At 52.0% G+C, this 27,974-nt stretch overlaps 1 protein-coding gene across 7 annotated transcripts in view; it reads right to left on the bottom strand.

The window, feature by feature from the left end:
* Window positions 1–27,974, bottom strand: part of MPRIP (myosin phosphatase Rho interacting protein) — a 144,462-nt gene that overhangs the window by 11,488 nt on the left and 105,000 nt on the right. For 3 of the 7 annotated variants that reach the window (XM_063110157.1, XM_063110158.1, XM_063110161.1), the window contains 12 exons: window positions 26,991–27,080; window positions 24,845–24,954; window positions 21,212–21,788; window positions 19,678–19,794; window positions 13,294–17,103; window positions 7,713–7,860; window positions 6,790–6,907; window positions 5,394–5,553; window positions 4,275–4,394; window positions 3,357–3,443; window positions 2,463–2,625; window positions 772–857 (listed from right to left, as the gene is read on the bottom strand). In XM_063110157.1, coding sequence (XP_062966227.1) covers window positions 772–857; window positions 2,463–2,625; window positions 3,357–3,443; window positions 4,275–4,394; window positions 5,394–5,553; window positions 6,790–6,907; window positions 7,713–7,860; window positions 13,294–17,103; window positions 19,678–19,794; window positions 21,212–21,788; window positions 24,845–24,954; window positions 26,991–27,080 — 5,586 coding nt within the window. Of the gene's footprint in view, window positions 1–175; window positions 242–771; window positions 858–2,462; window positions 2,626–3,356; window positions 3,444–4,274; window positions 4,395–5,393; window positions 5,554–6,789; window positions 6,908–7,712; window positions 7,861–13,293; window positions 17,104–19,677; window positions 19,795–21,211; window positions 21,789–24,844; window positions 24,955–26,990; window positions 27,081–27,974 lie in introns of all 7 variants that reach the window. The other 4 variants (XM_063110159.1, XM_063110160.1, XM_063110163.1 and 1 more) reach the window with 4 other exon arrangements.

The raw sequence follows: 27,974 nt of genomic DNA, 5'->3' as shown, positions 1-27,974 counted from the left end.
GTTAGAGTGCAATCAACTCCTCAGAACAGACTGAAGAAACCTCTCTTGGATTTGTATGTGCCTGTTGGAGCAGGATGAATTAAAGTAACAAAGGTGCTTGCCATGGAGGTGTGAGCAATGCATGCAGACAGCCCCCCCTCGAGCGGGCAGGTGGGCAGTGGTGAGAGGCGTTTACCTACATGACAGGGGACCTGGAAGCGGGAGCGTTTCAGTTATCCCATGAGACCTGCTCAATTACGGACTGTCAGAGGAAAGAGCAAAAAACAAGACACACACCATCAATCCTAAACGTAACATGAGGGCCCCTCCCACCCACCACCCGTCCTTCCCACAGAGAGACGCAGGCTGGGCTCTGGGAAGCACGCTGGGGATTGGCTATTGTGGGCCAGGGGAAGAAAAGCAGGTGTTGTCTCTCGAAGGCAGGTGGCATCTGCATTACAATAGGGTGTGCAAGAACAATACAGACACAGCAGGCTGACGCCGGCGGGCTGGGTCTTGGAGGTGGGAAGCTGAATCACTCCAAGCCCTGCTTCTCACAGCCCTGGCCCTCAGTGTCACTGCCAGCAGGTTGCTCCGTGAGAGACACAAAGCCTGAAGCCATGAGAACCGGCCCGGCAGGGTGAGCACATGAGCTGGCTGTGCTCTGGGACCTGGGGATTCTGCCACTGCAGCCCATGAGGGGCTTGGTCATAGTTAAACCTGGGCTTTGATTTGGGCTCCTCTTCCCAGTGTCCTCGAGTCCCATCTACCAGGGCTAAACTGCAGACTCACCTTGGACCTGATGTTTCTGAGTTGCCGGGCGACACAGGATCTGTCTTTCTTCAAGAAGTCAGGATTACTTTTAGATTTCATTATATCTGAAGGAACACACAGACCTATTACTACATTTGTTTTCTAAAACAATCTGGAACCAGACTGAATGTTTAAACTCTTCCTAAGATTACTGCAGCACACTTATGACATTTCCTTGAACAACTCAAAGGGCATTCAATGCCAAAAGCATGATACACACTGGATCACTTTTGGAATGCCACAGAGCACCAGGACAACGGGAGGACGTGTGTGCGGCAACCCACCAGGGCTTCTGGCGGCTTGTTCTCTCCACGGAGGGAGCTGGTCTCCTCACCCCTGTGCCAGACCTTAATTGCTGAGCAGACCAACGGTCCCCATTATTCATTTATTTCCTGCCTTGCTCCGATAATACAGGACCATCACAAAACAAGATAAGACCAAAGTCCTCATAATCCACTCCCACCAAGACAACAGTCCATTAGACTTCTTAAAGTGTCTACTTAAACACACATAAACAAACATGCATTGGGTCATACCATAACATATATCCTGTGTGTGTTCTCATTTTGTTTTTTACTTAATATATTTATGGATCTCTTTCCATGTCAAAACAAAAGTACCTTCCTGACCTCTTTTAATAGCTGCAGAGTATTCCACTGTGTAACAGTGCTACAGTTTATACAACCCTCTATTGATTCCTTAACCGGGAGAGGTTTTTCGTTCTTGCATATTAACGCTTAGTAACCATGTCTGCACATTTCTGTGCACTTGTCTTTTTTTAGAAGTTACTCTAGTAGGTCAAAGGACACATATTTTCCCCCTTACTCTAAGTCTTGCCCTCTCCCTGTCGCCTCTTCCTCAGAAGCAGCCACTGTCATCCTTTTGTCACCTGTCCACAGTCAGTCTAGAGTTCGATTTTAAATTTTGCTACATGAGCGCCTTCCAGAAAGACTGGTAATTTATACTCCCGTCAGAAGTGCAAATGATTTTTTCTCCACGTATCTGTTGATACTGCCATAATCACTATTCCTTGGCTAGCTGATAGAATAAAAGTCAAATTTTGGGGATATTAGTGAGCTAGTTTGTAGGTCTTTTTAAAAAGGTCAACATGAAGGTCAAATAAAATTATGTATTATCTGAAGGTGCTTGATAAAATATTAGGTCTTTAACCTCCTGAAACCTATTTTTTGCGTGGGTGACTAAATAAATGATTTTAGCCAACAAAAAAAGGAGTCAGTCCTGTGGCTCATTTGAGAAAGCTGGGAGCAACCTCCCCTGCCACATCTCCAGTGGCCTTTTACAGGTTTTATGGTAAGACCCTGGGATCAGGCAACTAGTGAGAGCCGCTTTCACCCAGATGCTGAGTTCTTTAGGAAAAGAGAAAATCAAGACATTTTATTACTACGAAACCTATGCTGGAGGTGTGGCTTCTCCTCAGAGCAACCAGCACAACACTTGCTACTGTACCAGGCGCTGTGTGGAGGGTGGTTTCCAAACCTGAGCAGCCCGTGCAGAAGACAACACTTCTGCACTTCTTTTCCACTAGGAAATGTAGGTTTGCAAATAGCATCGGATTCTTGTGCTTTGAATCATGCACCACTAAAAGTCTATGACCAAATTCCCATGAGCTATGAAGCAATAACCCAAAGGGCGTAATCTAAAGAACTCACCGTATCCAGACACAGCAGTATTCTCGGGGGATTTTTCCCCCAGTGCTTCGGTAGCTGCTTTTAGCTGCTCTTTCAACCTGCTGATATCACAGTCTGCTTTTGCCTTCGCGATGCTGAGCTCTGTGTAGATGTCTTTGTACTTGTCACTAGCGTACTTCTTGTCCTTGGGAATGAAAGGATAGAAGCAAATGGTCCTTATGGCTAAGGGAGGAGGTTCACATTAAACTGGACCTATCTCCCTTGGGGCTGAAATGCTTGTGGAAATGATGGTTATGGGCCAAGGAGGCCCTCACCCATCAGCAGGAGAGGCAGGTTGACCTCTGCTTCAGAGGCAGAAACTGGACACAAAGGAAAACATTTGGGGCCTGAGGACATGGGCACAGATGAGATACTCTGTGTGAATGTGGTATGACAACTCCCAGGCCCACGGCCAGGGAGTACAGGAGCACAGTGCCCCGGGCTGCCCGGCCAGCCTGGTGTGGCCTTGAATGCCCAGGACCCTCCCCTGTGGCATTCAGCCGGGAAAACCCTGTCTTTCTCAGATTGTCTAAGTGACTGAATCACCACAAAGGATTCCATCATCTCCCCTTTCTGACTGCAGGAATCCCCTAGAGGAGACTGGCTGGGACCAATCATATTGTGAGCAGGCCAGGCCACAGGATGTCTGACCAAAGCACACAAAAAATCTAGAAAACGACAAGACAGGAGGGCAAAGCAGGGCTGATCATTTCCACTGTAGCTGCTTGCAGGCTGCATTTTAAGAGAACTTGATTTTTAAACTGTGTTCCTCATGAAAGTGCAACCTTCTTCAGACCAGCCTGTGCTGAGCCACAGGCTTTGCGTATGGGAGATGCCATGGCCCCAGACCCTCCTGCCCTGGTGAGGGGCCAGTACCCGCAGTGCTGTCTGTAGTTCGTCCTTGAGAGAGCTGATCTCCTGTTTTAGGTACTGTATTTCCGACTCCTTGACCCGCAATAAGACCTAGAATGAGAGAGAAATAAGGGGTTGACATTCAGCAGCAAAGACTGAGAAGCAGCAGCTAGCTCCCTCCACGCCCCAGTGAGCAGGGCAGCTGGCTTCCCACCCTCGCCAATGTCCAACTGAAGACAGGATTTAAATACTGCTCAAAGCTGCAGTGCTACATATGGAAGCTGAAAGGAAAGAGACTGCCTCCCGGTCCTGAGAGCCCCCCTCTTCAGCCTTGGGCCACCACAAACTGACCTGCTTGTCCCCCAAGACTGAGCCCTCAAGGCTCAGAAAATGTTGCTGTTGAAACTTTGGTTGAACTCACTTAGCCTCTCCTGCCTGCCTTCTTGGTAAAGTACTCATTTAGTATGAGACGTTTTTAAGATGAAATTTTAATTGAATGGGAGAAATCTAAGTGCTTTCCTAAAAGGCATCTTAAACACCAGAATCAATCATTCAGACTTAAAAGGGACTTCTCTGAGCCTGAGAAACAGAGTGTTATGTAATCTCAAGCAGCTGCAGCATTCACAAAGCTATTAAATGTGTCATTTTAAGTGGCTGGTGTTCATGGTGTGGTAGAAATGGAGGTGGAGTCAAGGATGGGGTCTGAGATCCCCGTGGCCTTGTGAGGGGTCAGCGCTCCTGCCTGTGGGTCTCCAACTGCCTGGTAGCTGTTTTCTTGCTGGTTTGGGGTGACTTTTGGGTCTTCCCATGTTTCTCACTCTGGCTGTCTTTGTCTTTGTGTTTTGTCCCTCCCACGACACTGTAAGGCAGGGCCACGCCTGGCTCCCTTCGGGGCTCCTGCAGTGCAGAACTGAGTAAAGCAGCTCTGGTTCCCGCCAGTACCTCCAGTTCATAGGCGTCCTTGCCCTGTGTGAGGGGCGAGCCAGTGGCCTCCCCGCCACCGTCCCCGGTCAACAGCGTCCGTAACCGTGTGATCTCTGCAGCCAGGCGGTTATTCAGCTCCTGGGGGGCAGCAACACAACTATGACACTCCACAGAGCTGCCTGGGGGCTGGAGCCGCATATTGCAGCCTGGACAGGCCATTTCTCACCAACAATGTACAGAGATCAGGCCCCCAAGCACAGGGGCCATGTGCAGTGCTTGTGCACATCTGAGATTGGTGTGAGGTTGACACTACTTGTGATTTACATTCTCTAGAAGCTGTTTACGTGGGTTAGGTGTCCATAGAACTGTGTACATAGGATTCGATAATCCTTGGCACCCTTCTGTTATGGTAATTGGCATTAATTTGTTCCCTTGTTTTCCCATCCTGCCTTCTCTACCTCCTACTTTTTGGACCTTCTTTCCAGCTAAGTGGTCCCAGTGCTGCCCAAGCAGCCTCACACACAGTCCGTGCAGTGAGCCTTGGGCCCCAGGGAGGCCTTGAGGCTCTGGCAGGCTGGGCAGAGAGGCCTCGAGTGAGAGCAAAGCTGTGCCCTAAGTGCCAGGGGAGGACGTGCAGGAGGGGGTCGCACAGAGGGCCGTTTAATTTGGTGCCCACAGAAGAGCTGACGTTGAACTAAGCCTAATTCAAACCTTTCAATTAGCCAAGATTTAAATGCACCCAAATTTTCTGCAGAGCAGGCAAAGTTTAAGGGAACAGTGTGACAAAAATGAACATGAGCACAGAGGGGACATCCCAACTGAGTGGGATGACCCTCCCATGTCCTGCCAGCAACAACCAACCAGAAATTCAGAGGTGCTCTGAGAGGACAGTGAGACATCTCAGAGTCTCAGAAAAGGCTGAATCAAGAGTGACTCCAAATTCAGAGAGCTGGTTCTTGTGGCAGGATGGCCTTGCTCCGACCAATCTGCAGTGAGTTTCTGTCAACACAAGGAAAGTGGTCAGGTGGCTACTCCGTGGCTCAGGGACCCTCAGGGCCACCTTGAGGGTGAGGCCTGGCTCCAGCTCCAGCACAGGCTCACCCGGTAATGGGTTCACCTGCCAGGCCTTGGGCTCACCTGATTGTGGGCATTGAGCTCCTGGTTCTCACGCTGGCACTGCCGTAGGGCCTGCCGCTCGGCCTCCAGTGCCTGGGCCAAGTGGGCGTTCTCCAGGCACTTCTGTGAGTACTGCTCCGAGAGGACCTCCAGCTCCCGCTGCACCGACTGCAGCTCCTCCCTGGGGAGAAGACGGTGCTCACTCCTCCCCCCTTGCCCCAGGACCCAGGCCTCTCCAAGGCCCTGTCCCCTTCTTGACACCCAAAGGATGACCAGACACAGCAGACAGAACTGAGCAGTACTACGAATTCTGTCCTCCCAGCCAGCTGCACCCATTAAAGTAAGGGACACCTCACAAAAGTGTATTCTGTGTCCCTCCCTGTTCCTGTCTCAAACAGCCTGACAGTCCTAGAGACAGCACTTCTCTGGTAAAGCCAATCAGGACAGAATCCAGTCACTTGCGGCAACACAGATGTCCTGTTTCTGAGAGAATCAGACGTGGAACTCTTTTTTGACTCAAGATTTGTTTCCAGTAAACCAACTTTTGAGGATGTCTTTGTCAGCCCAGGATTAGGCTCCATGCAAGACACAGAAAAGCAAAACCTCGTGATGCTGTTCTTGGTCACCCTGAATCCAGGAGAAAGATCATTTCTCTTGCTGGTGGAACCAAGGATAAGCGGCTTCCCAGTGAGCCACCTGGGCCCCAGCATCCCTGTGACCCCACTCCACTAGGGTGAGCTTGACTACTGTACAGGATGCCACGTGAGCCTCCACGCCTCAGCCCCTGAGAGGCAAGGCCCTGGCTGCTGAGCCATTGCAAAGACCTCTGGTAAAGTCTAACAACTGCACGGCTCTCACGGTGGCCATTCCAGAAGGCTCCCCGTGGGATCAATTCTACCGAGGGGAAAAAATCTACAGGAGCTTTCCCGGCATATGTTCTTTCTTCTCCTGCGTATGCAGAGGGCATCAGCGCACATGCAATGTTTAGAACTTAGTGATGGTGGTCGCTTCGGCCACCTACAGCAGTGGAGCACCAGGCACCAAGTGCTAGCTAGACCCCTGGCTCTAGGCAAGCTCCTGAGACAGCTGCCGATGGAGAGAACAAGTCCCAGGGTGGCCTGAGGTCTACCCCAAGAAGCAGGATTTTAAAATTTCATTTGTTGCATCTTATTCTTTGCTTTTAGTGACAAATCTTTGTTTTAATACAGGAAGCCCCACTTGGGACATGATCTGCCATTGGACAGGAAGGCAGTCTGAGCTGCCCTCAGCATCCACAGACCTCCCTCAGGACCTGAGTCTCTGAAGCTCTTGCAAAGACACAGGAGAGGCCCCAGTCCCCCACCTGGCAGGCCTCCCTCTAGCCCTTCCCGCCAGGGTCCCTCCCACAGGAAGGAAGCACTCAGGCTGGACGACTCACAGGTACTGTCGCCTCAGGGCTTCGATGTCTGAGTTGATGCTACTGATCTGGGACCGCTGGCTCTTCTCCAACTCACGCTCCATTTCCTCCCGGTGGGCGTTCTTCATGGCTTCGATGGCTGCAGGCAAGAACACGACCCTCAGCACCAAGGGGTTCAGAGCTGCACATGGGCTGCACCCCTCCCCACTATACCATTCCCTCCCTGATGGAGCGCTATGACACCTGCCCACTGCCAGTGCTTAAGCCACCCTCAGCTGGATTCTACATGGCAGGCTGGCCTGGCACACATTAACTCTCTGAGGTGGACGCAAGCTGGGAAAATTCCCACTAGATTCCCCTAAGAGGGATGCAGGCATTTTTTTTTTTTTTTTTTTTTATGTTGGAAGAAAACCAAACCGGGGAAATAAATGTCAGTGTTAAATTCAAGCATGACTTTATAACACAAGCAAATTTTTGGGCTGGTGTATTTTCTTCCCTGGCACTAAGACAATAAACTGCTATAAAGTAATAATCAATTACACAAAAGGAAGGCAACACAGAATGGGCATGATGCACCTGCTCGGCAGAGCATGTTGCTCTGACAAAGCATCTGGCAGGGCAGAAGCCACAGTGTCTTCATGCTCTGATGCTATGGGGCACTCTGGCCAGAAGTGGCCTCACGCTGATAGCTGTCTGTCAGAGCAAAAAGCCATCAACTGGACTGATGAGGCTGGGACAGCCCCTCACATGTAGCTGGCTGAGCTGGTGGTCACGGGGAGCTGGGAGCTCCGAAGCTCTCAAAGGCTCCCAGAACCAGCCACTTCCTCGGAGTGAACTGTTAAAGAGCTCTCTTCAACAGCGAAGCTTAAATCTCGGCCAAAAGGCATCGTGAAGGCCGGTCATTTCTGAGTTGTACGTCCCATCCACGGTGGCCCAGCCCCAACCTGAGATGGTAGCTGCAGTCTCCTCGGCCAGGAGGCGGTCCTTCTCCTCCCGCAGCTTCTCCAGCTCCCGCTGGTGCTGCCTCTGCAGGTCTTCGATCTTCTTTTGGTGTGTTTCTTCCATTGCTGCAAATCCTCGCTCGCACGTGGCCTGCAAAACGCAAAAGGTTCTTTGTCAATTTCTTTCTTTCCCTCTAAGTTGGGCGTCCTGTTTAATGGATAAGCCAGCAACTGTGCCCCATCCAGGCTCAGCTGTAACCGGGCATGTGCTGACTGGGCCCTATGATAGCCTTGGGAAGTGTGGTAAGCTCCTTGGGGATTTCTGGAGATTCTCACTGATGCTATCAGAGCATCTAGAAAATGGTGTTCACATCACAAATTCTATGTCTTATTTCTGTGATTGTTCTGAACCCCATTTCCTTGTGGAAAGGTGTGGGAAAGAGTTGCAGGGGAGTGTAACAGCATCACTGCCAGGTAGGACTGACAGGAAGGAGGGACACAAGAGAGATACTCTCGGTGTCTGTCACAATGATGACAGATTTGTCAGCTGAGGCAGCCAAGGCCATCCTATGAATGACAGGTAACCTAGTGGGCACCAGGCTGGGGGCCCCGCTCACCGCACTGTGGGCTGGGGGTACACAGAGCCCAATTCCAGGAGCTGGGGGGCCTAGCCCTGCCACTAGCCAGCTGGCAACTATAAACCAGTCATTTAGCCTCTAAGGTGTCCACTGAAGGAAGGAGACTAGGCTGCATGATCTCTTTCCTTCTAGCCTATGTCTTCCTCTTTTTTCTTTTAAAGGAGAGTAAAGAGTGCCTCTGCTAAATTTCACAAGACATCTAACAGAGGGGCTGCTTTCCAAGCTCACCCACACCTTGTTACACCCTGGAAGGACATAGCTTCGCTCCCTAAAGAGATCAAACCATCCCCCACACCCATGTGGGGAAGCCCAGGCCTGGTTTATCAGAGCTGCTCTTATCAAGAGAGCAGGTGAGTGTGCCACCCAGCCACCAAGAGGGAAGGGTGTGCAGATGTTTTGAGCATGGAGATACACTTTCTAAGTCTCTTGCAAGATCCACTTCAGAGCAGGGAACAGGTCTTTCACTGAGTTTTAAAAATTAGAAGAGACTTCCGGTCAAGATGGTGGAATAGACAATCCCCAGCGTCACTCTTTCCCACAATCGACCAATTTACAACTATAAAAAAGCAAGGACAGCCAAGCTGGGGCCGCTGGAGCTCAAGGGAAGAGGAGGAGAAACCTACAGAGTGCATCAAGGTGGGAGAAGTCGCAATGAGAGAAAGAAAAAACCGCTCTGACCATTTTGAGCCCTGGCCGTGTCCAGGTTGGAGCTGCTGACGCATGGAGCAGGAGCTGGCAAAAGCCACAGCTGTGCCCTCCAGATGAAGTTGCTTTGAGGTGACAGGGAGAAGAGGGCCCTGGCAACTCCCAGGCCAGCAAGACCACTAACAGGGTTCCCATGGACTCACACAGGAGCAAGGAGCCACAACAACTGAAAAAAATGAGCCACTCAGAGGCCGGTGAGTCATCGCAAGGGACCGGCACACGGCCCATCCCGTGGGAAGTGTTTGCAACGGTGGGGGACACAGGCCCACCCGGGGGAACACTGGGGCGCAGCAAGGACAGCTGATCTGCACCCCTATCAGTGAAGGGCCACTCAGAGGAGACTCGTCAGGAATACAGAATTGCATGGGGTGCAGTTCGATGAAAAAAACTCAGGCCCAGACCAGAGTTTCGGATCTCTCGAGAGCCAGAAGTACCTATAAAGTCAATCATTAAAACCTGAGCTGCACAAAAAGCCTTCCCTAGGGAATCAGCAGCAAAGCAGCAATCTAGCTTAACCACAGGGTTCAAGTATTGGTCCCCACAGGAAGAGCCCCCATTTTGGAAGTAAGCAAAGGACAACAAATTAGTTCCAGCGCAGAGTTTAAATGGTGGGAACAGCAAATAATCCAACACAGAACTGAAAGAAAAAACAAAGTACCCGCGACCAGAGACGAAGTTTCGTATTAACTAGTAAAGGTCTCATTCTACGAAAGAACACCTGTAACACCTAGAAAGACCAGAAGTCCCCTGGGCTACCCAGCCAGAAAGCAGAGAAGGCCGGGGGCCTCAGCAATGCCCCCCAACACATGCAACCAATCTCAAGGGTGGGGGAGGAGGGCCTCAGCCACGCATCCCTGACAGGCACAGCCAGGCCAGTGGCAAGCACCAAGCCACCGCAGGAAGTGCCTAGGGCTCTCCCGAGCCAGGGCAGTGGGGGGCCTCGGGCCTCAGGCCTCGGCCATAGCCCACTGACACCCACAGCCAGTCCAGCAACGACCATCAAGCTGCAGCAAGAAGGGTCCCAGGTTCCCGAGCTGGGACAGTGGGGGTTGAGGACTTTCCACACCCCAACATCTGCACCCAGCCCAGCAATGACCAAGCCACCGCTGGAAGTCCCCCAGTCTCCCCTACGGGATTGAGGGGGGTGCCACAGGCCTCGATCCTGCCCCTCCCCTCCTTCCTTCCATCCCACTTCCCTCCCTCTTCTCCTTCCTCCCAACTGCTCCACAACAACATCCTAGAATGTAAAAAATAATATTAATAAAATTTCATTTTAAGAAAAAAAATTTTAAATTAAAAAAAAATAATAATAAAAATCAGAGTGTGGCCATGTTATATTCCAAATACAAGCATGAGTCGGGGGGCCCCCACTCAGCTCCCGACTCTGTACTACTTGGCCAGGCTTCTTGCATTTGGATTCAAGAAAGGATCTCAAGAAACAGAATCACCATACTTAGATGTCTTCATCTGAGACCCCAGTTGTTGAGGGGCCTTTCTGAGAGCCTTCATTCAGTATTTTCAAATTCGGTGTCATAGTCTGGTCTTTACTGCAACACATTTGCTGCACTGGGCAGTGTCCCCCATTAACTGGGCATGCCCTCCCAGTGGCCCCATCTGGAGACTGCCTGCATCCTGGGCCCTGCCCTCCCTCCTGCCATCGCACACCTCAGGGCAGCTACAGGACTCCAGAGCTCGGGCCCCTGGATGAGCTCCTCATTCCTCCCACTGCCTTGCTGTAGCTCCTGTGTGGCTTCTCAGTTAACACACTTAACAAGTAGGTCGTATAAATCTTATTTTGATATGAGCGTTTTGGAATATTCGAAGAAACAGAAGCACTGAGTTATCTTTAAAAACCCAGTTGCTTTGGGGCCGGCCCATGGCTCACTCGGGAGAGTGTGATGCTGATGACACCAAGACCAAGGGTTCAGATACAAATATAGGGATGGCCGTGAGCGTGGTGCTGACAACACCAAGTCAAGGGTTAAGATCCCCTTACGGTCATCTTAAAAAAAAAAAGAAAAAAAACCCTAAAACCCAGTTGCTTCCCTAGAGAATGCATATGTTAAAAAATTATTAATCTGTAACATTTTAAGTCAGTCATCCCTGGGATCAAGAGAGTTCCTTAATAACTGCTATGCAGAGTTGTGAAGTGGTAGTGGTGGTGGGCATTGGCCTGTGGATGTCAGAAGATGGGCTGTCATGCCAAGACCCCAGTCTCCCTGACCCAGGTAGTAATCTGCATAAAGTAACGGCTGCCAGATGGGCTCTCGAGTGTTGCCACAGGCACAGAATGGAGGATGCCACACAACGGTGGCTCGAGGCAGCATGGAGCAGCAGTGCCCAAACACTGGAGGCCCCATCCTACCCTGTGTCATCTGTGTCTCAGAAGCCTCCCTGCTGGGTGACACTGGACCCAGCACAATCTTGGGCCAGTCTTCAACACAACGCAGTTCTCTGCTTTCTGATCTCTTGCTAACCGGTGGCATGAAGTCACTGTGTTGGGCCTCACTCAACCTGGCTGACTAACTCAGCACCAAAACAGCCCCTCTTGGGGGGGGGGGGGGACCCCCACAGACGCAAAGAGGAAGTGGGTCATAACTGCAGGGTATGTGCCTAGGCACCTGCCCATGCAGGATGTGATGGTGTTGTGGAGAGCTGCCAGGGTGCTGCAGGGAAGGAAGCGGTATCTGGGGTCAAAGCAGTGGTTCATGTGATTTACTTTTCAAGGAGCACCAGCACCTATCTTGATGCTGCTCTCAGTGAACTGACCACAGTGTCATCATGTACATTTTTGGAAAACAGCCAGTGAAACTCTCTTACAATTCATGATGTTTTTTAAATTTTTTTTAAAAAGATGACCAGTAGGGGGATCTTAACCCTTGACTTGGTGTTGTCGGCACCACACTCTCCCAAGTGAGCTAACCGGCCATGCCTATATAGGGATCCAAACCCGTGGCCTTGGTGTTATCAGCACCACGCTCTCCCAAGTGAGCCACGGGCCGGCCCCACAATGGTTTTTTAAAAGTTTTGGTTGATTTGGGAAAGGAATGGTGAAAAGTGGCTCTGGGCCCACCCAAGAAGAGTGCTGTGATGACCACACTGCTCATCCGTCCCAGGGGCTGTGTCATCACACACAGGTGAAAAGTCAGCTGCAGATGCACAGCACATCTTTCTTTTCCATTCAGAGTTAGGGGAGTAAGGTGCTGAAACCAGAATCACGGGTTGCCTGCCACATAGCTGTCCACAAGGACAGCGCATGGCAGGAGTAGCCAGGCAGCTGCCTGTGAACCAGGACAGCCTGGGAAGCAGTGCTGGCTGGCACCCAGCCCAGCTCTGCCAGTGGGTGTGGGAGGTGCCAACCTAGTAGAGCTTACCAGGGGAAAGAAATGAGGGCACAGGTATCAGGGATGGCAAGAAGCTTGAGAGGCTGCTGCGGCGTGTGCTCACAGAGGCATGTGCCAGAGAGCCTAGGCCAGTCTACTCAGTCCCACCTGAGGGGCCCAGGGTCACCTTTGCATGCCAGAGCCTATGAGACAGAGTGTGAAATGGTTGGGGGTGCAGGGGACAGCTCCTGGGGAAAGGAAGGGAAAGGAGTGGCTAGAAGCTGTGCTTGGTAGGAAAGCCCTTTTTTTTTTTATACAGAGTGCTCATCAAATGCCAGTTCCTCACGGAGAGCTGGGACAGGAGAGGGACCCTGGACGCCATCGTGCAAATATTCCTATCTGTCGGAAAAACCCAACTCTGCTCTCTTAGGACAGTCTGGAGAAGGAGTCTGCCTTCCAAATGGGCCTCGGGCCCCAGCTCTCCAGGCTGTCCTCAGGCAGAAGCCTCAGGTTAGAATCTCCGCTGGTCCAGGTGGGGTTCTGTGGGGGGCAGGAAGGAGGCAAGGCTTGGGAGAACTGGAGGCTGCTCTGGGGAACATGGAGAGGCATCTGCTGACACGCAGGCAAGGAGGTGCTCAAAAACTACACTTTCTTCTCCTGCCAGACACCCTACCTTCCTGCTAGTTCTCCTTCTCAGTGGGAATGCTGAACAAGAGGCCGAGCCATTGGCCCAAGCCCTGGTCTGGCCAGTGAGTAGAGGGACAGCAGAAGATGATTTCCATCCTGCCTGTACAGTAGCCGACAGCCAAGAACCACCTCCCTAAGAACCAGCTCCACCCTAAGAACCAGAAGCACCTGTCCCACACCCCCATTATCCAGAAGGAGAATCTGCTTTGCAAATTAAATGGTGGTTAAGACCTTAAGGTTCTCAAAGTCCCTCTGGTACTTCTCCCGCAGTGTGGCCGCATCACCATCCAGGTCTTTGTGGCCCAGCTCCTCCCGCATGATGTCCATCTGGGTCTCTAGCTCCTGGATACGCTCTCTAAGACCCATCATGGAGTCAGCCTGCCCCTCGGCTGTCTGTGGAGCACCCATGGGCTCCTGCCAGCTGGAGGAGGGGGCTGGCAGGGTTCCAGGATGCTGCCCCTGGTAGAGGCTGAGGGTCTCCTGCAAGCACTGCAGGTTCTGCGAGTAGTGCTCCTGCAAGGTCCTCAGCTCTTCCTCATGGATTGTTTGCAGCTCCTTGATCTTGAGCTGGAACTTGTCCTCCAGGGTCTGCATCTGCTCCACATGGTGCCGCTCCATGTCCTGTTTATCTCTGACAGAGGCATCCAGCTGGCTCAGGACCCGGCTGCGCTCAGCCTGCAGCGTGTTTTCGGTCCTGTTCAGCTGCTCTACCACGCACCTGATCTCTTCCTCATACCTCCCTTGCAGAGCGAACATGTTCTCACTGTGCTGGCTTTCTACTTCTTCCAGACACCTCTGCTGATGGTCCAGCTGGGTGACCTTGGTCTTGAGCTCTGCCTTTTCCCTTTCAACGATGGCAATCACTTCCAGGTACTCATTCTTCTGCTTGCGAAGTAGTTCCTCGTATTCCTCCCTCAGGGGCCTGAAAGCTTGCATCTGTTCCCGGCAGGAGGCCGCCCTGGTCTGCCAGGACTCCCTGTAGAACTGGAGCTCCTTTTCATACTCCAGCCGGATTTTGCAGGCTGCATAACACACCTGAGCCTGAATAATTGCATCTTGAACCAATAATGAAGAATACTGACCGAGGCCTCCCAAACAAGTATTATATGAGAGATTCTGGGAAGCCTGAAGAAGCTTTTGACAATCTCTTAGAGACTCCACAGGTGGCAGAGACGGCAGGGCAGCTGATATCTCCTCTAAGATCCTGGCCTTCTCTTTCAGCTGCTGTGCAAGCTCTTCCTGAATAGCAACAAGGGCCCCAGAGTTCTGGTCAGACAAATTTAAGTGCTCCTGGGAGCCACCTGCATCTTGACTCAGTACTTCTAGCGGGCTCAGGTCCCAGGACATCTGCATACCATCTTCGGTGCCTACTGGAAGCCTGAGGGCTTCCGACACCTTCTGTATCACTCTCTCAAAGTCTGGGGTTTGGTAGGCTCCCAGGATTTCCCCCAACAAACACTTGTGTTGGCGCAGGGCCATCTGGGTCCCCTGCAGGGTCTCCTGGACGCTCTGTAACCTACGGTGGAATGCCTCCTTTACTGACTGCAGGGCAAAGCTGAGCTCTGCCCTGACCCACGTGGCGTCGGCCAGGCCTTGTAGGACATTCTGCTGCCTGCCTGCTGATGCACCAGCTGCTGCTCCTCCCGGCGTCCCCAAGTGTTTACTCAGGGACTCAACCTGGCTCCAGAATTCTCCATCCACCAGCACCTTCTTGGCCCAGGCATCTGCTGGAGCCCCAGCAGAGACCGTGGAACCTTCAGACTCCAGCAGCAAATTTCCAGCCTGAGAAATCTCGTGGAGAACTCGAGAGATATCTGACGTTGTATTCTTTAAAGAGTCTGCTATTTGGTTGATCAATGCGGCCTCCAGAGCTATTTGATCAGACAGCAGCTTCACCTGCTCCTGCTTGGTCAGCTCAGGCCAGTGGGGCAGCTGCTGTGCGGCCACTTGCCTGTTCTCCTCTAGCTGCATCTCGGCTCTGCCATCTGCAGAGGCTGGCCACTGCTGCAGGGCCTGCATGGCACTCACAAGTGCGCTCTCCATGCTGGCCAGGGAGGCCATGTGTGCGTCCTGCTCGTCCTCCTGGCCAGCCCTCGGCAGGGATCTTAGCTGTTCCCTGCAGTTTTCCAAGCAAGTCAGGGCCTGACTGTTTTTCACCTGGAAGTCTCCAAGCTCCCCAACATGGTTTTGGACGCTCCTGGCCCTCTCCTGTCTCTCTTGCTCCAGCTGGGCGGCCAGCCCACCCACCTGGAGCAGGCTGGCACGGAGCTGCTCGCGGAGCTGTGCCTCGGTGCCGGCCCACTGGTGGTGCAGTGCAATCAGCGCCTCATGGCTCTGGCCCTGCTGGCTCTCCAGCTTCACAGTCACATCCTTGAGCTTCTCCTCCGTGATGTAGAGCTTGGTCTCCAGGGAGTGGATGATGGAGAGGTACATCTCAGAGTCACCAGCTGTGGGCAGTGTGCTGGCAGCAGCCTCTGAGGACATGCTTTCCTCCGAGGGTGACCTGTCCTGGCTGGTGTCTGAAGATGTGCTGCTGGTCCAGGTCTTCTCAGACCCTTCAGGGTGGATGTATCTCTGGCACTGGATCGTGGAGAACCGGATTCTTTGCCTTTTAACACCAGGCACTCCCTGGTCAGGCTTGGCTGTGCTCTGTGGGTGCCCCTCTCTATCAGATACTTCTGCTGACTTAGGGGACAACATGTTCTCTTCTCTACTGGGGCTGCTGTCACCACCCTGCTCCTCTGAGGCTATCCCTGGGTCTTCGTCTTCGAGCTTTGTGTGGGGGAAGCCCAGGGGTGTCCCAGAGGCTTGGAGCTGTTGGCCTAAGAGCGAAATGCCATCCTCTTCTGTTTCTTCCAGGGTGCTTGGTAACTCTTCTGCACCTTTGGGAGACTCATTTGCAAATTTCCTTAAAATCTCTTCCTTTGCCTGGAGTTTAATTTCCGTTTCCTCTAAGCTGCTCCCTAAGGCAACCATTTTAACCAAAGCCTCATTGAGGTCCTGATCTTTCTTTTCCAGAACTTTCTTGTGCACCTCCTTGATGTGCTTCAGCTCTTCTTCCTTCTCTTTTAGCAGAGCGTGCATGCTCTGGAGCTGGCTGGAGACACTCCGGTAGGAGTGCTCCAGGCTCTGGTAGTCAGCCTCTCTTCCTCTCAGCTTTTCCTGGAGCTCAACCGCGTCCATGTCAGATGCAGCCACGCGCTCTGTCAGCTCCTGGAATCGCTTCCTGATGAGGTCCCGCTCATCTCGGAGGCTCTGCACATGCTCGGCGAGCTTACGGAGGCTGGCCTCCCTTGCCTCCAGCTGCTCTTCCAGCTGGTGCACCTGCTCACTGCCCTCAAACTTGGCGCTCAGCTTCTCTTTCTGGAGGGCCTCCACCTGCTGTGCATGGCCCTGTAGCTGGTCCTCGTAGGCGCTGGCCTTGTCCTCCACCTCCTTTAGGTTCTGTAGCAGTGCCTGCTTCTCCTTCTCACAGCTCTCCAACAGCAGCTCGTAGTTTCTCTGTAGCTTCTCCTCCATCAGCCGCTGAGCCTGCTCACTGGCACCCAGCTGCTGGCTGAGGTTGGCAATGCGCTCCTGCAGCCTCTGCACCTCCTTCTGCCGGTCCCGCTGCAGCGCCTGCTGCATCTCCAGGTCCCGCAGCTCCTGTGTCTTCTCTAGCAGCAGGGCCTCAGCGCTCTTGAGCTTCTGTTCACTGGCCCGCAGCTGGCCACTCAGTGCAGCCTCGCTGTGCTGCCGCTCCTCCAGCTGCTCGCGGACCCTGCCCTGCTCCAGCTTTAGGTCGCCCTTGAGCTTGGTCAGAGCCTGCTCCTTGATGACCAGCTCAGCGGCAGCATTGCTGAGCCGAGCCTGGAGGCTCCGGATCTCGGCCTCGTGGTGCCGGATCGCATCCTTGGCCTCCCCATAGCTACGTTTCAGGGTCTGAATCTGCTGCGTGATGAGCTCCTGGCGCTGGCACTGGGCTTCGAGCTCAACTTGGAGATCCTGGTTGACTCTATGGAGCCTCTGCCAGGCACCCGATGGGGAGGTGGCCACTTCAGTCTTAAAAAAACCGATTAAATACTGGTTAGTAACACTCGGGCTGCCCAGTTCTGAGTGTCACACCTCTGGCCAGGAACAACCACAGTAAAGCTCCTTGGTGGATCTGGCTTTTATCCTTTGCACAACTTTTTTTTCCCATTAAAAAAAATCCAACAAATCACCTTAATTTTTTTTGGTAAGAAGCTCCTTCCAGGTAAACAGAAAACATGGACAATAACATCAAACAACAGCTCTAATCGAACAGCTTCTAGGAGAAATGAACCAAACGAAACTGAATAATGGAAAACACTGACAAGCAAAATGAAGACTAAAGGACAAGAGAATGCCCAGAAGAGGGACAGGAGGGAGGAGGAGCCCCTGCATCTGTTTGTTTGGCAAAACAAAAAGTACATGACTCTAGGTAACAAATCCTAGAAAAAGCGTAGGACTTGAGGTGCAGGTAAATGGTGTCACTTCCTTCTAAGAGGAAGAGAAGGAAGGAAGGTCACTGCTCGGGAGATGTCATCAAGGTGACATCAGAACATTTTCCTTTGGAAAGTGTAGCCAGTCCTCCACAGTAACAGGAAGAACTAACCTCTACCTGTAAGAAGACAAAACGAGGGGAAACGGAAAGCACGGAGTAAAATGTGGCCACCCACAACACAGACCTTTGTGGGGTGCAAAATGAGAGTGAAGCTTGCAGAAAAACAACCAAAAAACACAAATGAAATAAAGCTCTCCAAACTGAAAGGCATGCAAAACAGACAGAACTGATAGAATGTGGGGAAACAACATGAACAAGAGTGAGAAGAGCCCAGTCTAAGAATTTGGCCTGCCTGTGGCTCTCTCTTGGTCTGCCGGCAGGGAAACCACAGATGTGACACTCAGTTATGTTAATTCAAGTCAAACTCCACGCTCAACGTCTAAACCATGCAAGCACCTCCCAGCAGCTAGTGCAGCACCCACCCCAGCAGTCAACTCAACCCCAAAGACCCCTGTCTGCTGACTTTTGACTATAAGCATTTCCAAAGCTCAACAGGTGGTGAAAAGTAACAAGTTATTAGACTTAGCAGGAAAGTACTGAAGACCAGTTCTGCCCAGTGCTGACCGACAGGGGCTTCAGTGTGGGCTCATGCGATCGTCCAAGTTACATGTGAAGGCAAGTTTTTAGGTTAGCAATGTGCAAAGTCTGCAGCTAATGCCCTTCACCTGACATGAGGTCAATTTTTGTAGGATGGGGCCCAACTAAGGCTTAAAAAGATGCTCCCAAAACTTGGAGGGCCTGTACCAATGACCTAGAAGGCCCTCAGAACCAGATGTGCAGGAGAGGGGGAGGCCACCACAGCCAGTTCCTGATGCCCAAGTCTGAAATTGGCAGGACAATGACTACAATGGAGGGTGCTAGGGACAAGGATCCAGGGCACAAGGGGGAGAAAGAAAGAGAAGGCTGAGAGAACATGCAGCAGAAGAAACAGCATGGGAGAGGCAAGAAGGCAGGCTCTGTCCACCTACAGCTGGGGACAACTCACACCGAAGGGCACAGTGGTCTGCACATGTGGACAATCAACACGTCACAGAGACTCTGAGTATTTGAGAGCAGGAAGGCCCTCAGGGATCACTAGGCCTAAGTCTACACAGGTAGGAAGCTGCTGCTACAGAGGAAGGGGGACACTTAAACTTACTTTTGGAGTCAGTGGCAAACCAGAACTCAAATCCAGGACCCTGACTCTAATGCCACATCCCCAGCCTTCACCAAAAGCTCAGGTTTCCCTGTCACGCCACTGTACTTCTCCCCCAGCACTTGTTTTTCAGTCTCCCCAGCAGCATTACAACTCCCTAGGGGCAGGAGTATGTCTGTCTTGTGGCACAGAGCCTGGAATGCCGTAGGAAAGTTGGCACACACTGCCTGCCTTGTACCAGCTTGGGGCCCACTGCATCCTGTGACTCTGGCTGCTAGCTAGAACTCTGCAGTACAGACATCCCCCACGGAGTTATCCTGGGCTTGGGCTGTGAGCTCAGGACCCAGCTGCTGCCCTCAACTCCTCTCTAGGCTGAGCCAGCTGGGTCGGCTCAGGGCTGGGTGGCCACACTGTCCCCCGGAAACTCCAGCCTTGGCAGAGTAAAAAGTAGGTCACTAGGCCAGTGGTAGCAGTCCCAGGCCTGCCTGCAGGGGTGGTGCAGACACAGGCAGGAATGGGCTATCTAGTTCTAGCTCTGCCATTAACTTGATGTTGGTCTTTAAGTGGGCACTTGGCTTACTGTGTGACTCAATGTCTTCAATTTGTACTAGGGTCCAATACTGCTCGTGTGAACACAATTAGAATTCATGCAAAAGTATGGTATCTATCACAAACTCATATTGGCTACTTTGAGAGCCAAAGGAGAGATCACCAACATGTTCTTTATATTACCAAAAAGTCCTTGGATATAGAGGTTCCCCGTCCTGTGGCATAGGAGCCCAGAGGCATAATCTCAGGGAGGCTGCCCCAGCTTAGCCGGGTTTTGCACATTCCTAGCCTGCCTGGGCTTGAGCATGGGTCCTTCACACTGAAGCCCCTGACTGCACCATGGGCCGTGGCAGCCCCTCCACCCTACCTGTAGCACATAGCCTTCCCGGGCACTCTGTTCTCGGCCCAGGGCCACCCTCAGCTGGTCCTGCAGGAGCCTGTTCTGCTCCAGAAGGTCTGAGGCCTCCTTCTGGCTCTGTTCCAGCTGTTGGCAAAAAGACATACATTTTAAAGCAAAACGACGAAAATAAAAACAACTGCAAAGCACAGGGCCACAAGCACACACTGACTCATCTAGCCTTCCATGTGGCCCAAGACTTCTGGAGTTTCCACATTTTTGCAGATGTGCTGATCTGGTCTTTACCTGCAGCATTTGGAACTGAAGGGGCTCTCGGTAAGTGGGAGATGGGTGTATGGTAGACAGCTGGGGCCAGCTCCTCGCAGTGCACAGCCAGGCTGTGCTGTGAGAACCAGGGGACCCCTGACTTTAACACTGAGACTGACTCCCCAGACTGTTGTCTTAAACTCAGACTGAAGGTTCAGTGTGGGGCCTGCTGGCTGGTAGGGCCCTTTTGGTAGCTTAGAACAATGTGAGTTTGAACTGTTGCTTTATTTCATCTTGCTTTTATTATTTTATTAATGGGTATAGAAAATGGAAAGTGGAAGTGCGGATGCTAGTTACAACCGTCAGTCTCATAAATGTAATAAAATAGGAAAAGAGGAGAAGCGTGAAGAGTACCCAAGCAGCTACTCTTCAACTTCAAGGAGGTACTTACGTAAAAAAAACACATTTGAAACACACTGTTGAAGGGTGTCCCTAAAGGGAGGTGGAACAGGGAGTTTTGCAAAGACCGTAACACTATATACCTCCTTGGCCATGGAACTCCCTGTTCAGACACATACACCCACTGCTGAAGTTTTGCAGACTTGATTTGGGGGTACATTTTCATAAAAGAACACCTTATGCTGTAAATGCAGGGGGCTGGCTTCTTTATCTCTGCATTCAGGGCACCCTGTGGGACTGATATGGAGGAAAGCTCCATGGCCATATGTTGAGCCACGAGTCACAGGGGGCCTCCCCCACCCCCCAGCTGACCACAGCCTGGTTTCACATCCTAATTGTTTAGAATCCAGCCTGGGTGGATTCTCCTGCTGCCTCCCTCCACCCTCTCAGGCCTGATCAATTGTCCCCAGGCCATCATCCAAGCATCTGGGCCTGGTCAACTTAGGACTGCCTGGTGCAGATCAAAACTAGGTCTGCTCATGCCCCACTCCCTCTTAAAACTCTATTTTACGCTCTGAGAACAGGCACACCATCTGGACCCTACAAGCCCACCAGCCTTGTGTCTGGCCATACCCGGCTCTAAATAGCAGTGTCCCCACTGCACAGTGAACTGTCCTTGAAAGGCCCTGATGCCCCCTCCCACCAGGAGCTGGCACTCTTGCATATCTCTCAGCGTCTGCCTCAACTGGAAGGACCAGTCTGTGTGTCTGTCTCCCCTAAGGGTCTGCAAGTCCCTTGAGGGGAAGGACTATGTGGCTGAAACCCTCAGGCCACAGCTGGGCAAAGCTGATGCTCAGGAAAGGCTAGTGCAGGGAGGGAGCCCATCCTAGGCCATTACCTCCTTCTCCAGCAGAGAGGTTAGCTCGTGTGTGGAGAGCCGGTCACTTCCGTCCTCAGAGGATGACAGGTGAAGGGGGGCAATGGGCACCTGCTTTTCTTCCCGGAGAGGGGTGGTCTCCACCTGGTGCCACCGCTGCTCAATCTCCACATGGACATTCTGCGTCTTGAGGTCAGAGGTCACAGGCAGTCCTGGGCTCCGATCGACCTCCATGCGTAGGGCTGCGTCATCGGAGCCCATCCCATCCACGGTGTCGAGCACCCCGAAGCGCTTGCGGCGCTCTTCCCGCCGCCGTGTGCGCTCCCGCTCCAGCTCGCCCAGCTCTGACTCAGGGTGCCCAGGCTCGTGGGCATCTGTGGGCCCCGTGGTGCTGGCCCTCTCCTGAGCCAGGGCCTGCTGGATGGGGCGGAACTCGGCCCAGTCAAAGGTCTTGGAGCGGCCTTCCCGCCTCCGCTCCCGAGCGCGGCTCCTCTTCTGCTCAGGGTCTGGCTCTCCCAGCTCGGTCTCTTGCTTCTCACTCGGCTTGGGGCAGGTCTCAAAAGAGGAGCTGCTCTTGCTCTTTTCCTCTGGCAGTGAACTGTGGGGGCAGGAGGGCAAACACAGCACCTGTCAGGGGTGGCTCTGATGACATCCCTGCCCTGTTGGAGACTGGCATATGTGAGCCGTGGCCCAACCCCACGTTCACACCACATCCTGTTTCCATCCCACTGTGGCTTCCTAAGTACAGGGAGGGACAGGAATGCTTGCCTTGCCCTGATGGCCCTTCCTTGGAGAACCCCAACCTGGTTCTGATGGGGGGCTGGGGAAGCAGAAATAGAACTTCAGAGGCCCCGAGGCTTCCAGCAGGGACGATGCTAGGAGGATCTCTAAACTGCAGAGATGATATAAGGGGAGCATTGTGGTAGCCCCTTTGCCACCCACAGGGTGCCCAGGAGGACGGGCTGGGTCTTCCCTGCTCAGAGCCAAGGCTGTGTCAGGCTGCGCTTGGCATGGCCACCATCCAAACACTAAGTAAGGTTGACTCTGGCACCCTGGACTGGGCAGTGGACCAGTCACTTCCCCAGAAGGGCTCCAAAGTGTTAATAAGCAGTAGTATGATCAGATCTATGTTTCAAAAGCCCACTGTGGCTGCTCACTGGGACCACCGGTGGGCAAGGGAGATGGTGGTGCAGGGACTCGAGGGAGAAGGAAGCCCGGGCCCGACTGTGCTCATAGCACCCCACCTGCCTGCAGCCTGTTCCCAATTTGCCGCAGAGCAAAGAATCCTGGGGAGGCCTAGACTTGAGCAGCGGGAAGATTGGCAGTGAGTTTGAGGCAGAAGTTTCCAGGCTTTGCAGGTAAGCCCAAGGACTGCCAGACTGAGGCTGGGCGGTGTGGTCCCTGCTGTTGTCCAAGCCCTCAGAAGAGAGTTGCAAGCCAACTGAGGACAACGAGGGAAGGCCCAATGGTGAGCTCCAGGGCACACCTCTGTTTAAATCTGGGCTGAAGAGAAAGAAGCCTGGGAAAGGGGCACCCAAGGAAAAGAGAAGTGGCTGCTACCACTCCTCTGTGGAACACCTGTCCTGCTTTGGAGCAGCAGAATCTGCATGTGTCCAATTTAAGACCACATTGACATTTGGATAAAGAAAATCCACAGCGGATCTTTCAACATTACTGGACTACGAGAGCTGGCTCAGGCTCCTGACCACACAGGGGGTTAGGATGACACAGAGGAGCAGGTATTACACAACGACCCTCGGCCAGATTCCTGACAGCCACACCAGGACCCGTCACACTCTCCAGGAGAGAAAGCCCCCTCCTCGAGGATCCTCCAGCCCCAAAGGCCATGCAGGGTGTGTGCAATGTCCCCACCACAGACTGCAAGACAGCAGTGAAAAGCAGAACAGGCTTGCAGCTTCGGAGAGTGTAATCTCTGTTCTTCAGACCTTCTTGGGATTTGGCCTTGTAGCACTAAAAAATCCCAGTGTTTTCCTAAAATAATAAAAGCTAACACAGAAGAACAAAGGGTGAAAACAAACAGGGCAGGGGGGTGATACACTAGATTATAAAGTAAATTCTAGTCAGGAAGACAACTGCTGGGTCAACGCTCACATAAAAACAAAATGCCTGGTTTCCTTATTCATCCCCATGGGTCCTGCACCGGCATGGGGGTAGGAGCCGAGCGTGGAGGCCGTCTCCCCTGAGCCATGTGTGAGCACACGAATGTATTCTTGATCCTACCCCGGGACCTCCACAGCTGACTTCTTGCAGCCAGGATCCTCGATCCGTAGCACAGTCCACGCAGCAACAGCTGTGGCACAGAAGCTGAGCTGCCTTTCTTGCTTTGCTGAGGGGCATCCTAAAGGAACTCAGAAAAGAGTGCTGGGCTCCTAATGCTCTGGTCTCTGATTCTAACTGGAGAATCACGGAGGCAGTCTGCTGAGGCTGCGGGGGATGCGCCCCGTGAGGGCGGGAGTGCCTGCTGCACCTCCAGCTGCTTCCTGCCCTCTGTGCCTGGAGAGAGCGCTCTGCCAGGCAGCAAAGCTGCCCTCCTAACAGGACCCTGAGGGACCGACAGAGGACAACTTATCCTGGCCACAACCTCCTGGTCTTACTGGCACAGAAGCAACTAGGTATCGTTTGTTCAGTAAATAAAGAAATGAGCACATGACAGACACAGGAGAGAAGACTAAAGAAAAGAATGAACTTAGGTTTCCTTCCTTCTATTCAAGGAGGTATGGAGCCTGCAGGAAGGAAGGATGCAGAGGTCTGGATACAGAACAGCTCCGGTCAGGGCGTCCCTGGCTGCCACCTCACTGCCTCATGCGGCTCGACTGCCAACACAAGAAATACACTCGAGGAATAATTTAAACCACACAACCTGAGAGATGTACACCAGAGGTGCTCAGGACGCACGAAGGCTAAGTCTTGAGATAGGCACAGCAAAGTTCTGCCTGTCACAGAACCAGCCCCACACATTGGAATTTACTCCACTTTCTTTTAAAATGAAAACTGGCAGGTTTCTGATCTTTTTTTTTAGGTTCCTAATCTCCAGGGCAGGAGGAAGAAGGCATGCAGCGACTGTTGAGGGATACGAACCACAGAAGGCTAGCACAGGAGAGAACACAGTTTTCCAACTTGGGCCTCAGCATCGAGAGTTGCAAAGAGAAGCTTTTCCTGGTTGCATGGAAACCAAACAGATGGAGGAATGAGGTGAAGAGAAGGCTGAGGGAAAGTGGTGCCGTGGCGCCCTGCAGAAGCAGCGCCAGGCCGCCCTCAGCCTGGTGCACAGCAGCCAGGGAGGATCGGCAGTGGAGCTGAGACCCGCCTGGGAGACCGAGTGCCTGCCACTGATGGAAGGTCAACTAGGTTCAGTTCTGACAACAGCACCAATGCTGCCTACAGGACCAAACCGGCCAGCCTTAAAAGAGGAAAAGCTACCCAAGGCGGAACAACTAGAAAGCCAATAAAAGGAGCCTGAGTGGGGCGAACCACCGGTGGGACAGAGGAGGGAAGGAGGGAAGCCATGCTGGGATGCGACAAAGATCAGGCCTCAGAGGGACAGCAGATCCAAAACTGCACCTCCCCTGGCTGGAGCAGGAGGGCCCCCCACAGGAGGCACAGGGCTCCTGCAGGCATCCCTGACTGTCGTACCTGGTCACGTCTGGGGCAGTGGTTGGATGCACATGCTTCATGATGGTCTGGATCCAGTTCCTCCGGATCCCGGATGTCATGGCTGACAGGGTGAACTTGCCCTCCTTTGTCTACACAAGAGACACAAACCATTACCAGTGACCGCCCGCTGGAGGGGCTTGCTGCCTCCTACCTCCAAAGGAGATCCCTGCACTGGGCACAAAGTCTCCTAGGGAGAAAGGCTGTGGCTGGGTGGCCCTCCCAGGAGAGCTACATGTGTCCTACGCAGGGGACAACCGAGAGGCGGAGAGCAGAGAGGACAATGACTGTGGACAGTGATGTGTTTTCATGGACATGGTAAATCAGGCACCTCCCCTTCAATCAGCACACGTTTCCTGAGCACCAACTATGTACCAGCCACTTGCTGAGCACAGACAAGGACAACACAGCCTTCTCTTTAAGGAGTTCCCATCTTCAAAGGGAAGGACAGACCCAGCGTGAGCGGAGCAATGGTGAAGAAGATGGGGGATCGGGAAGGGGCGACCGTCCTGGGCAGGGGGAGCAGTGTGAGCCCAGGCATAGCATCCTGCGATCACACAGACAGGCACACAGTGCGATAAGGGGCTGATGGGGTCTCATCTATCATACTGAGGAGAGGCAGGGAGGTCTGCTGGGCGGCTCCTGCAGTCTCACCAGGGTGATGAGAATTAAGGTGGCGGCAGAGGGGAGGGAGGCTCAGAAGAAGGAAGGGAGGAGAGTGCACAGTGCGTCCTGACTGGACATGGGAGGGGCTGGGACCGGAGGGGAGCGAGCACCTTGGGACAATCCCCAGACCCCGGCGTGGGTGAGCTGGTGGGACCTGCAAGGTTCCAGCCTCGAGGGAGATATCAAGTCCTTGAACCCAATCTCTGTGGGGGCAGCTCTCCACCTGTCAGGCACTCTGAAAGCCCTTATGAGTGAAGAATTAATTTTACCCAAAGAGAGGCCTGGTCTTTGTGCTAGCTCCTGGGAGGTGAGTTCTAAACCCCTGGGATTTTCTGAGAGACTACAGTGTCATTGTTACTCACGGTGGACCCCTGGGACCCTACCTGTTCATGCTGACAAGATGACTCAGGGTGGGGATGGCATGCCAGAAGAACCAACCATGAAATCGGAGAGCTGGGGTTTGGGCCATGTGACATCAGCTGACCTCTAGGGGGAGGCTACAGACTGAGTTCAACTGGGAAGACGATAACTCAATCACAACCTCATTAAGCCTCAGTAAAAACCGACACCACAGCCCAGGTGAGCTTCCTGGCAATGCCTGTGGATGGCCTCACCTCAAGCCCAAGAGGGTGACATATCCTCAGGACACAGAAACTTTGTTTGGGGCCTACCAGTCCCAGATTCTATCCTGTGTGCCTCTCCCTTTGTCTGGTTCTGATTTGTATCCATTTGCTATAACAGAACTGATCGTAAGTACTGTGCTTTCCTAAGTTCTGTGAGTCATTGTGGAGAATACTCGGACACCAAGGTGGCTTGGGAAACCTCTGGACTTGCAATGGTGTCAGATGTGAAGGCAGACATGGTGGTTGGGAGGACCGTGCCCTTAACCCGGAGCCTGGATGACTCCAGGAAGCCCCAATCCACACAGCTGTGATGAAACAGCCAATGAAGACAATTTTACTCGTCCAATCAGATCATTTTTTTGCGGGCAGGGCAACACCATGCTCATCTGAGTACCTCACAGATTATTGGAAAAAAAAAATAGACTTTGAGTGAATAAACAAATGAATGAACGAATAAATAAGTGATTAAAAACATCTTTCTCTGAGATTTAATTAACGGACACTTCCACTCATTCTCCATATCCCACATCCTTCCAACTTCCCCAAACTCCAGCATTAAAAACAAAAGAAAGAAAAAGGAAAAGAACCTTCAGTAACAAAAAGCCTTTAAAAAGTCTTGAGAAGATGTTAATGTCTAATTTTTTGTTCAGATCACAAATTGGGGGTGGGGTCAGATGGCACAGGACAGAGGTGTCAAGACTAACAGAAATGACCAAATGCTGACCACACACGTCAAATCAGGCCTGCCCAGAAGAGCCCCTGGCCCAGGAGATCAGGTTCTCAGAGACACGTTCCCACCCGCCAAGCCTGAGGCCTCCACCTCCACCCCCTGGGCTCACATGTATCTGGAAGCCATAATTTCTCTGGACTGGATACTCTGTGACGTCATAACATGTAGACAAGTCAATTTCCCCATCCAAGTCAGCTGCCTGCAGAGAGAAACGAGAGGGTCCTAAGAAACTCAGGAAGTAACAGTCACTACCTAGATGAGCAGACTTCCATGAACAACTTCCTGTACTGACTATTTTTACTGGGCATACACACTGCCAAGTGAGGATATACCAATCCTGCCACTGTATGACCAGGCCCTCTCCCTGGAAGCATCCGTACCACCATGTCTCTGTGTATACGGCCCAACATACTCCATGCCAGTAGTACTCAAACACCTTAATGTCGGAATGCCTCTACACTTTTAAAAATTGAGAACACCGAAGAGTTTCTGTGTATATGGATTTTATCTACTGATATTTACCATATTAGAAATTAAAATTTAAAAATTTAAACATATTTATTCATTCATTTAAGAATAAAAATACACCCATTTCATTTTTAAATAAAAAATACGATTAAAAAATCAGAGATAAGAGTTGTATTGTTTTAAATTTTTGCAAATCTCTTTGATGTTTGGCTCCAGAGATACGACACCTGAATTCTCCTATCTGTTTACGCACTCAGTCCATTCAATATATCGTTTGGTGGAAGTATATGTAGACAATCTGGTCCTCAACAGATATGGAGTTAAGAAAAGGAAGTATTTTAATAGCCTTTCTAGGTAACTGTGGCTGTTCTTCTTTGACAACTGGTAGTTTCTTAAAGGTGAGTTGCTATGTGGAGTCTGAAATTGTATTGATGAACTCTGTGTACTTTCTTACATTAAGATGCATGGTTCTATCCTGTCCTCTGAATGTATCATTTACCCATGCATGACTTTATAACATTATGTACTGGCTACTTGGAAAATATTAAGTCATGCATAGCTTCCAAATGTTGGCTCATTTCATTATGCAAAATCAAAATATCCCGTTTGTTAGTATCACCACCTA

Source organism: Cynocephalus volans, chromosome 10 (genome assembly GCF_027409185.1).
Source record: "Cynocephalus volans isolate mCynVol1 chromosome 10, mCynVol1.pri, whole genome shotgun sequence".
NCBI classification, from domain to species: Eukaryota; Metazoa; Chordata; class Mammalia; order Dermoptera; family Cynocephalidae; genus Cynocephalus; species Cynocephalus volans.
This window is presented reverse-complemented; position numbering and strand designations above follow the sequence as displayed.